We start from the raw sequence: 12,028 nt of genomic DNA, 5'->3' as shown, positions 1-12,028 counted from the left end.
ACTAGGGGTGGTAGAAAGGGAGGTGGGCGGGGGGTGGGGGTGACTGGGTGACAGGCACTGAAGGGGGCACTTGATGGGATGAGCACTGGATGTTATTCTATATATTGGCAAATTGAACACCAATAAAAAATAAATTAATAAAAAAACATGTAGAATATATACAATGGAATATTATTCGATCACAAAAAGAAATCATGTCATTTACAATAATATGTATGGACCTTGCAGGCATTATGAAATAAGTCAGACAGAGAAAGAAAGACAAATTCCTATGACCTCATTTATGTGGAACCTAAAAACAAGCAAACAAAATAAAATAAAAACCAAACAATAGATAAATAATACAATAAGACTGAATGGTAGTTGCCAGAGGCAGGAGTGGAGGGTGGGTCAACTGGGCGAAGGAAATCAAAAGGTACAAACTTAAAACAAACAAGCAAGCAAAAGTAGTGTCTGGTTGACTCGGTCAGTAGAGCATGAGACTCCTGATCTCAGCGTCTTAAGTTCAAGCCCCACAGTAAGGTGTGGAGACTACTTAGGAAAAAAGAAAAACAAAACAAAACAAAAATCTTCCATTTATAGAATAAGTCATGGGGATATAATATACAGCCTGACAACTCTAGTAGTGTATATCTGAAAGTTGCTAGGAGAGTGAATCTTAAAAATTCTCATTACAATAAAGAAAAAATTCTCTAACTGCATCTGGTAAAAGATGTTAACTAGAATTATTGTGATCATCTTGCAATACAGACAAATATCAAATCATTATGCTCTACCATCTGAAACTAATCTATGTCAATTACACCTCAATAAGAAGTACGTACAACAAACACTATTAATAATTTCACAAAAATAAAGCAAATGCATAATTAGCATGAGTTTCAGAAACACTTTCATTTCTGTAGTAGGCTTTAGTGAAAACCAACCTGCCAGTGCTGAGTGACAGCATTCCACACTCCCACTTTCCCCGTATGGCTCGTAGCCACCAACTGGTTACCGATAAAGAAGAGAGCATCTACAGGAACGCCAAGGCTGAACACTCCTTAAATGGTAAGAAAAAAATAAAGAGGTTAAACAGTCACCATCTTTAGAATTAATCAAAACCCACATCAAAAACATTGTGAAGGTGACTAATTTAAACTTGTTTTTGTTTCCCTAAGTTATACACACTAAACACTTTGGGGACCAAAAATAAGAAACTCAGTAAGCTCTTAAGCAGCTTGCAAAACTCCTCACAGATAAAATCTGCCCTAAGGAATCTCACACTGATAAAACATTGTATTATCTGAAGCTATGGTTCCCACACTTGGGTAACCAGCAAAATAACCAGGTAGATTTAAAGTGAACAAAATAAAAAGATTCCCAAGATTCATCCCAAGCCTGCTAAATCAGATAACCCACTACATTTTTATAAAATCTATAAGACATTTAGCTACAGCTTGCTAATAATGAACTCAGTATCTGGGAACCACTGATCTGAAGACACAAACTTGGCAGACTCAACTACCTAGAACATTTCTAGAAATCTGGACACACACACACACAGAAAAGAAAAAAAAAGCAGCAAGAAATCTTACTAAAAACATACATTCAGGCCTTTATTCAGAAATTATTTTAAACTCCTTGTTTCCCAGCTTTGCAGATCTCAATTTAATTCATTCAAAAGGCATTATATTAGGCCATGGGATTAAACAACATGAAAAGACAGGATATTACTAGGTACTTATGGTTTAAAAGACAAAAAAATGCAAACAACCAACTATAACATAATGCAACAATAGCTGAAGGATATACAAGGTCAAGCAACATCCAGAGGAGTAAAGGACGGTAAGAAAACAGGGTTAAGGATATTTCTCAGAAAAAAAATCCAACTGAGTTTTTTTTTTTTTTTTTTTTAAAGGTAAACAGTCTGTCAAATGGGGGTCAGGAATGGGCAAGCCCAGGGAATTAGAGAAAAGGGAAGACAGGATGTAGGGGAAGGAGGTTGTAGGGAGCAAATATACCACATTAAGAGCAAAAGACACAAGAGTATCTAAAGGAGAGAATTCTAGGGTCACCGTGGTATGGCATTATGGCCTTTACAGTTGTTTCTGGACAATATATAAGAGAAAAACGATGCATAAGGCTTTGAAGAAACAAACCAATTAATTCCAATTGCAGCATGTATTAAAAGATAAGCCAAAAAAAAAAACATAAGCCAAAAAAAATTTTTTTAAAAAGCATAAGCCAGAAAAGATAACGGATTTCTGTTACTCTTACACCAGTGCAGGGTATTTCTCTTTCTGTTCACAACTTTACTACATCTAAGACAAAACGAGCAGCAATAAATAACACCTTAAAAATTCTTAACCAGGGGTGGCCTGGCAGTCAGCCAAGTGTGACTCTTGATCTTGGGGGTAGTGCATTTGAGTTGTGCTGGGTATAGAGATTAGTTAAAAAAAAAAAGAAAAGAAAAGAAAAGAAAAAAAAAGAAAAAGAAAAGAAATGCTTAAACAATCTTGAAAAAGCCAAGTGCCTTGCAAGAGGAAAAACGACATACACTGGACAAAAAGAAAAGAAAAAAAAAGATTGGTGAGTACTGCTAGGAATATTTTCTATATATATATATATATATATTTTAAAACTTGTATATAAATATGTATTTATACACATGAATATACCATCTCAGCCCAATCAAAAAGAAATTCAGCAAAAATAAAATATAACAGACACACAAAAAGCCAATAAACTCTTTGACCAGATTGTCTGAGAAATAAACTTGCCACTTCAGAGTAAAAAAATCCTCATTTCACACACAATTTTAAGAAGTGCTTTAATTTTGAGGCCAAACAATGATTTAGAACATCTGAAACCACCTATATTCAGGACTATGGCCCACGGGAAAAGTAGACATAAAAACAAAACCAACTAACATCCAACATTACTTTATAGAGAAGGATGAGGTTCTGGAAAATCAAGGAAGACATTCTGAATGATCTCAAGAAATTTAAAGTGTCACTCCTACTTAGGCTCAACAATCTTGGCCACTATCCACAGGGAAGACACAGTGTTAAGTAATGACAAGTTCCTGTCTTCCGGGACCCTTTCAGCACAATATTGCTTATAGCAGCAATCTAGTAGCACTGCCTTATACAAGTTATAATGAAAGGAGTTCAGCCTCTGGAAGAACTCCATCACAGACATACCGGCCCTAGCAATTCTCTTTGGATGATGTTGTCAAGTTCTGAAGAACATTTGTAATAATAAATGGTTTCTTTTACTGGACATGAACAAATTACTATGTACCATCTTGTAACATAGCTCCCTGCCACACTAGCCTTTGAAAATAAAGCAAGGCATAAAATCTCCTTCCCTTGCTGGTATGTTACAGTGGCTACCTGTAAAAAGAGGGGGAAAAAACCACCGCTTACTTTCTTCTCTGTATCATTACTAGTGTATCATAATTTTAAAAATTTAACGATAAGACTTTTTTTCTAAAGTTGCTAGGGAGGACTTCCACTCCAGTCATATGGAATAAAGACTGGCATCAGATCATTCCTCATGGGGCCACAACGACAACATACTGGCCAAAACACCTGAGGCAGCTGTTTCCAGACACCAGATGACAGGCAGCAGAAGACGGAGAGATGAGAAATAGCCAAGAGAAGCCCTGAGTTCATCCTGGCTTTCTGGCCCTACCACAGAGAGGTGAAATTCAAGTGCAGACAGATGCTTTCCCTGAATCATGAAGAGCCTGAGATCAGAGTGCACAGCCCCTGGTGGCTAGAACTGGTGAGCAAGTTAGAAGGAAGGGGGCAACTGCACCAGGGTGGGCGTGGGGAGGGCACAGAAATTGCACAGGAGACTTCAAAATGTCTCCAGACTTTCCACATGCCCCCTAGGAGTTTCCTATGCACTGGTAGAGGCCGGACTGCACCTAGGCAGGGAAAGAATCGAAGAATCCCCCAAAACAGAAGAGAGGCTGCTAGAGGACTGAGCACTGAGTGGAGATGACAAAGGTTACACGGGCAGACGCCAGGAATCCGGGCTCAGTGGGAGTAGAGAACCCTTGCAGAACACCTCAGATATTCCTTCAGTGAAGACTCCCAAAACACAGCCCTTTGGAATAAGGACCACACCCTTGAAAAGCCGCCAAGCCCTGAAACAAAAAATAAAGCAGCGGGAGGCTACCTTCCCTTACAAAGCATAACAACTAGCCTAGCAGGATCAAGAAGACCCTGCAGTAATTTAAGTGCCTGCCAGGATAAAACATATATTTTAAAGGAAGACAGCATCCCATGTCCCTTACATAAAGTATCACATACATGTCCAACATATAATCAAAACTTCCTAGACATATAGGGCAAGAAAATGTGACCCAAAATTAAAATATGAGATGATCTAGATATTGGAATTAAAGTGAAAAAAAAAATGAAACACCTGTAATGAATATGTTGGATTTAATAAAAAGTAGAACATAATAAGTAAAAAGATTAGAAATCTCAGCAGAGAAACAAACTAAACTGGAATCCAGAGTTAATTTTAGAGCTTAGGAGTCCTATATCTCAAATGAAAAACTCACTACATGGGCTTAACCACAGAGTGAATATTGAAGAAAATAGGCTGAAGAAAATTAAAGACAGATCAAAAAATTTATCTAAAGAATGAGAAATAAAGAAATGGAAAACAACAACAAAATAATGTTTCAGTGATCTCTAGGCCAGTATCACGTGGTCTAATAGAAAACTAGTTCCAGAAAGAAGAAAGGAGAAGAGAAAGGGATAGGCCCTGGAGTAGAAGGGAAGGTGAGGGAAGGAGGGAGGGAGGGAGGGAGGAAGACAGAGAGACACATACACTGAGAATTCCCTTAGCTGTGCCAATCAAAACTGTCTCCAGACATTTCCACATGCCCCCTAGGGGATAATTATTATCCCTAGTTGCACACCTCTAATCTGGGATAGAGAACTATTATAAATCAATAGGATGACAAACTCAAAAAAGAGAACAATGACTTTAAGACACTTCCCAAAGGAAGTAATACAAATGGTCAATAAGCACATGAAAAGATATTCAATATCATTAATCAACAGGGAAATATAATTAAAACACTTCAAAAAAAAAAAAAAAAAAACACTTCATAACTCACCCCATACACTGCTAGCAGAAATGTAAAATAATACAACCACTCTGGAAGCCAGGTTGTTTCTTATAACATTAAGCATACATGTTTCACATGACCCAAAAATTCCACTGTTAGGTTATTTACCTTGAGAAAACATATACACAAAACAAAAACAGAAAAGAAAACATGTCCAGAGAAAGACTTTTTCTTGAATTCATAACACCCCTGAATTGGAAATAAACTAAATGTCCATGAGCAGATAAATGTATAGACAAATTCTGGCATCCTAATTCAATGGAATATTACTCAGCAATAAAAAGAACAGACCACTGATACATACAATATAGATGAATTTCAGAAACACTATGTTAAATGAAAGAAGCCAGACACAAAAGAATACATACTATGTAATTCCACTCAGGAAATCCCAGACAAGAAACCTAATCCATGGTGATAAAAAACTCAACTGTGTCCACAATGGGATTTATGCTGAATGCCTGGTTTCCTACACTTGATCTTAGCTAAAAGGCTGAGAAGCGATGAACGCCTGGTTTCCTTTTGGAAATCTGGACATTTTATATGTGCTAGGGAGAGGGGGCCTGTGTGACTAGGCTCCAGTAATAAACCTGGGCACCAGGTGTCTAATGTGCTTCCCTGGTAGCCATCACACAGCTTTGTTACAATTCATTGCTGGAGATATTAAGCCTGTCCTTTGAGACACCACTGCAGGAGAACTCTTGAAAGCTTATACCTGGTTTCCACTGGAATTCACCCCATGTCTTTTTGGCTGACTTTGCTTTGTGTGTTTTCACTGTAATAAATCCTAACTCTAAGTAGTTCTTGCTGCATCCTGTAAGTCTTCCTAGTAAATCATGGAACCTGGAAATGGTCATAGGGACCCCTCACAGAAACATAATTCTGAAGTTAAGAGCAGGGGACCAGATTAGCTATATGAACATGCAAGTCATCAGCACACAGAATCCAAAGCCATTAGAGTATATGAAATCACCAACAGAATAAATATAGAGGAAAGATGAAATCCAAGGACTGAGCTCCAGGATACTCCAACATTTTGAAGTCAGTCAAATGAGGAAGAACTATTAAAAGGAACTGAGAAGAAATAAAGAGGGAGGATACAAATCATGATTATACAGTCTCCTGGAAACCCAGGGAAAAAAGTCTTCAAAATGACTCACTAAATGTATCAAATGACAGCTCTAAAGTTTTAATAAAATGAGACCAAGAAAGGACCATAGGATTTAGCAGAGTACAGACCACAGGTAATACTAGCAAGAACAGTTTCATGAAGTGGTGAGGGCAAAAGAATAATTAGAGCAACTTCAAAAAAGAACAGAAGAGGACACAGAACCAAGATCAGACTCCTTTCTTTTGCTTTAGGAAAACAGAAAAATGGAGCAAAAACCGGAAGAGACTGTAGGGTAGTTTTTATTGCTATTCTTAACAGAATTTCAGCATGGTTGTATGCTGGTGGAAATGATCCAACAGAGTGCACAGTACAATGAAAGAGAGAGAAGAAGAGCCACTGGAACAATGTCCTTGCATAGGTGAAAGTAAACAGGATCTGGTATTCAACTAAATATAAGGAGCTGGCCTTAGAGTAGAGACAACTTGATCACAGTAACCAAAATGTACCCTATTGTGAGCACAGATACACCAAGATGGACAGATGTTGATCTTCTCCATTTTCTCAATGAGAATGACCATGAAGTCTAAAGAAAGGCAATCAGGGATCCCTGGGTGGCGCAGCGGTTTGGCGCCTGCCTTTGGCCCAGGGCGCGATCCTGGAGACCTGGGATCGAATCCCACATCGGGCTCCCGGTGCATGGAGCCTGCTTCTCCCTCTGCCTGTGTCTCTGCCTCTCTCTCTCTCTCTCTGTGTGTGTGACTATCGTAAATTAAAAAAAATAAAAAATAAAAAGATTTAAAAAAATAAAAAATAAAAAAATAAAAAAATAAAGAAAGGCAATCAGTTGAAATAGTCCTTTAGGAGAGTGACAGAAATGACAAAGGATGATGCAATAGGACTTCTGGGTAGCTTTTAAAGGCCACTTGAGGGCAGAGGTCATGAACTGAGACTAAGTACTGAGCGCATTTCTTTTCCCTAGTCATATTTTGTTATTCAAGTGGAAAGGCGGATTTGGCCAGGGTTGCGGTTTCTCCAGGTTTTTCACAGCGAAGAAAGTGGTACAAAAAAACCTGAGGCTCACACTAGTGTGAATGTAATGACAGAATCGAAACCTGATAAAAAGGGAAGTGATAAGTAAAGATCCCCATGGAGTTAAAGAATTTTTGAGCTGGGAACCAGAGCCCATTACTTCAAAAGAATAAAGGACAGTGACCCAGAAGAAGCTGAAGACTATCCCCCAAGCACAAGGCCAGATGACATGAGATTTGAAATTTGGGGAAGTGGGGTGGGAAGCTGGGGGAGTAGGGACGCAAAATGGTCTAGAACAATAATCCTCAAAGTGTGGTATGTGAATCTCTGTGGGTCTCCAAGATTCAGTCTAGAAGTCGGAGAGGTCAAGACTATTTTATGTAATGTTAAAGAATTATTGGACTGTTTTGCTCTTATTATCTCAAGAGTGTACAGGGGAGTTTTCCAGACACTACATGATATCATGGAATCATCATTATGACAGCTAACAAAATCTATCTATTTATTCTTATGTTTTCTAGAATTCTCCGTGTTGGTAGCTTTAAGATATAACTGTAAATTTCCCCAAGACTAACTTAGTTTGTTCTAAATACTTCCACTATGTTCTTAATCCGCTATCTTCAGTTTTAGCTGCTATAATCTCTGTAAGCTGATTATTGTTCAATAAGTTATTTTAAAATCTAAACTTTCCTTGAGCTTACGAAGAAATATACATTTTGTTCTGTTTTGCAGTATTGCTATTAAAAATGCTCTGGAAACACTCATAAATTTTTAAAATTTATCTGAAACTGTATAAAATACTTTATTCTAAAATAAATTTATTCTAATATAGTTTTCATCTACTTATTGATGATTTTTGGCTTTAAAAATGAAAAAATTAAAAAAAAATAAAAAATAAAAATGAAAAAATTACAATATTTGCCTGTTCAACCCACAGCTGCACCATCGAAGTCTAATGGTGTTGACAAATATATGTGTAATATGAAAAGGGGACTGGGAAACACTGAGCAAAACAGGAAATAAATATTAGAAATAACAACTTCAAATGGTGATAACTTGCCTTATTTATACCTATGAAACAAGACATTTTTTTAAAGATTTATTTATTTGACAGAGACAGAGATAGCACAAGCAGGGAGAGCGGGAGTGGGAGAAGCAGACTCCCTGCTGAGCAGGGAGCCTGATACAGGGCTCGATCCCATGACCCTGGGACCACGACTCAAGCTGAAGGCAGACATTTTTATCTGACTGAGCCACCCAGGGGCACCAGTGGAAAAAAATATATAAATAAAGATGTGAAAGTCTTTAAAAGCCAGACACTGTTATAAAATTTCAAACTGGGAATGAAAAAGGCACTGAAGCACCTTACAGGGTACGTTATGACATTGCACTGGCGAGAGAGGTGCGCCCACTTGCTGTAAAGCTCAGAAGGCCTTGAAGACGTGACAATGCTGACTGCCTGCTAGATAAAAGAAATCACCATGTTGCCACTTTCCAATTGCACAGTAAGTCCCTGAATTAGATACCTGGCAGACATACCTGCCAGCAGGATGTTTTTGTCCTACAAACAGATAAATATACAGATGTAGCTGGACCTGGTATTTTGCTTCTGTTAATCTGGCATCAGCACCAACCTGTCATTAAAGATCTTTGGTGTGAATGTTTGGCCACAGACGGAATACCCATGGTGTTCAAAACTTTTATGAATCTCATGCTTTACCCTTAAGCATCTGTACTGACGTTTGTGCTGACTGTGCAATGCAAGGTGGATGAGAATAGCGGGTACCTCAGCACCAATGAAAGGAAGGACACCAAACTGTACCAATAATCATTCCTCTTGGCCACATGCTCCCAAGAAAAAAAAGGCCAATTTAACTTCAGAATGGCCTTGATGAAGCAATCAGTATAAAAATCTGTACTAAATCTTAATTTAGTAAATACTAAAACTTAATTTACTATGCGTTCTTAATATTCTGTGTGACTAAGTACTATGTTTGTGTCAAGGAAAAGTATTTCCTTGCATGCTAGAGCTGAGAGCTAACCTAGCTGTTCTTTTCACAGAATACCATTTTTATCTGAAAGGAGGACTAGCAATTCCAATTCCGATTTGAGTATTTGGTAGACTTACCACAACAGTGAACAAAGTAAGCTGGTTACTTCAATGATAAAAATTCATGGTTTCAAGTGAAAATTAGAATTTTGGAAAACTTTCATCTGTCATAGCGAATATGATGGTTTCCCAATACAAAGAAGTTTAGGGATGTGATCAGTAGTTACGTAATAAGTGTGATTTGGGGTTTTTTTGGAGATGTTGTACAATGAAAGATATCAACACTTGAAAGATCTACCTAACTCAGTAAACCAACATTTTCCAAATGACCAATGCATGATGTGACAAAATCATGCATGGATAAAAGATCCACTTAAAGTACAAAATAGATGGATGAATTTTAATTTAACAGAGTATGCAAAATTCATTGATACAATTTCAAATGCTTAGGACAATTGCAAAAAAGCATAGCCATGGTTATCTGAAAAGACTATAAAAATGTTTCTCCTAACTACGTATCTGCATAAAGCCAAACTTTCTTCATATAGTTCAACCACGGGGCGCCTGGTGCCTTCAGCTCAGGTCATGGTCCCAGGGTCCTGGGATCAAGCCCCGCGTCGGGCTCCCTGCTTGATGGGCAGCCTGCTTACCCCTCTCCACTGCTTGTGCTCTTTCATGCATGAGCACACTCTCCCTTTCTCTTAAGTAAATAAAATCTTTAAAAAACAAAAACAAAAAAACCATAACGCAGCACACTAAAAACACAGACATCAGAATTCAATAAAATAGTAAAGGGATTTACAAACTATAAGCCAATGCCACTCTTCTCACAAACGTTTCTGGAAAACAAAGCTATTTTTCATTAAAATGTTATACAATGTTACCATACAATGGGTTTATTATTGTTATTTTTAAACTGATTAATATTTATAAAGATTTCAGTCTTAATCCCCATTATGTTAAGTAATGGTATAATCTACACAAGCGAAATCTCTTGATAGTCCTGAATAACATTTTAAGGATACAAAGTAGTTCTGAGATTAAAAGGTTTGAGAAATTTCTGGTCTAAGTACAACAAATGAGGAAAATCAAGAAAGTTATTTACCCTGCCTTCAGGCCCCATAGTATAAGAAAATGGAGAAAAATTAGTCAACACTACCTGGGATCCAGGAAAAGCACATTCTCATAAAGCAGCCAGGTTTCAGTCAGAGCATATTGGAAAAATATTCTTCCCCTTTCCTAAAACATCATTTTTTTTTTCCCTTCTTACCAGATCTTTCCTCTTGTATTGAGTGGTCCTATTGTCACTGAACCCTGGAAAGATGATGCAGCAGCTCTAGCTAAGTAATAGCGGGGTTGGTTCTTACAAAGATGGGCAATCCCTCTTAAACTTCAGAATATTACATATACCAGATCAAACTGCAGCATAAACATAAAAAGATTTTCCCTACCAATTTCACTTCCGCTCCCTCCATCTTGGACGCTCCATAAGATGATGCTACTCTCCGAAGCAACAGCAACCATTTTGTCTTTGTCTCCATGCGGACCTCCAACTACTTTTGCATTTAAAGCTACTCGCTCAATAGTCCAATCCAAATATGGGCTTGTAAACACTTGTTGCCATCCTGAAGATTCTTTAATTCTGTTAAGTAAGAATAGAAACATATGTGAGACTCAGCAGCAATTAAGCAAACAATACAAAGGAATGTACCAAAAATTTTAATCACAGCTATATTTATTAAATATAAAATTTTGCCAATATATTTCCTCTACAAAGCCAGAACATTATTCCTAAGGTATCTTATTTTTACATACAAAGGAGATATAAACCACTTAAAAAGAGATCAGAGTTCTGAATTTCTCCAAAGAAAAGTTCAGAAAAATCCTTTAAGTTTGAAAAAAGTTTTAACAGCTTAAAATAAAAGATTGTTTCTTTCACTTTTCTACACAGAAAAGTGCTACAATCATTATCTATGGATACGAATGGCCAACAAAAATCAGAATTTTAGGATAATTATTCCTTTCAGTGATTTAACCAGTTATTCAGTTACTAACTGAAACTACCTACAATCAACCTATTATTTTTTGGTATTTCAGGTGACAAGGTGATAGTCCATCCAAGCAAACCAAGACAAAGTAGTAATCTGGTATACATACCATTATGCATTCCAGTATCTTGGACAAGCAAATGAGTAAAATGTAGGGCTTTGGAAACCCTCAGATTTCAAAAGGTTTCTTTCTAAATGAAAAAATTTCATAAGCCTATTTTTCCCCATAAATAAAGACCTATCAGGGTTCAGATTTGCAGTTCAGTGAATATAAATGCTTTAATATTTCATTTGTGATAAATATACCTATAATTTTTTTTTCTGCCTTATCTGAATTTAAGTCTTTCAGACATGTATTATACATGCTTATAGAGCCAGCCTTCATACATTCAGAACTTAGAGTAATGCAATCACAACAATGAGTGACATAAACTTTGAGTATCTATTTTTAAAGTTATACCGGGATCCCTGGGTGGCGCATGGGATCCCTGGGTGGCACAGCGGTTTGGCGCCTGCCTTCGGCCCAGGGTGCGATCCTGGAGACCTGGGATCGAATCCCACATCGGGCTCCCGGTGCATGGAGCCTGCTTCTCCCTCTGCCTGTGTCTCTGCCTCTGTCTCTCACTCTCTCTCTGTGACTATCATAAATAAAT

The 12,028-nt window shown here is 37.5% G+C and overlaps 1 protein-coding gene across 3 annotated transcripts in view; it reads right to left on the bottom strand.

The window, feature by feature from the left end:
• KCTD3 (potassium channel tetramerization domain containing 3) overlaps positions 1-12,028 on the bottom strand; it is a 55,096-nt gene that overhangs the window by 25,641 nt on the left and 17,427 nt on the right. For all 3 annotated transcript variants that reach the window (XM_025421011.3, XM_025421010.3, XM_025421012.3), the window contains exons 9-10: positions 10,779-10,969; positions 927-1,042 (exon numbers count right to left, since the gene is read on the bottom strand). In XM_025421011.3, the coding sequence (XP_025276796.3) occupies positions 927-1,042; positions 10,779-10,969 (307 nt within the window). The remainder of the gene's footprint in view (positions 1-926; positions 1,043-10,778; positions 10,970-12,028) is intronic.

The sequence above is a fragment of the Canis lupus genome, chromosome 38 (assembly GCF_003254725.2).
Source record: "Canis lupus dingo isolate Sandy chromosome 38, ASM325472v2, whole genome shotgun sequence".
In the NCBI taxonomy this organism is placed as follows: Eukaryota; Metazoa; Chordata; class Mammalia; order Carnivora; family Canidae; genus Canis; species Canis lupus.
Note: the sequence above shows the minus strand (reverse complement) of the source record. Positions and strands in the feature narration are given on the sequence as shown.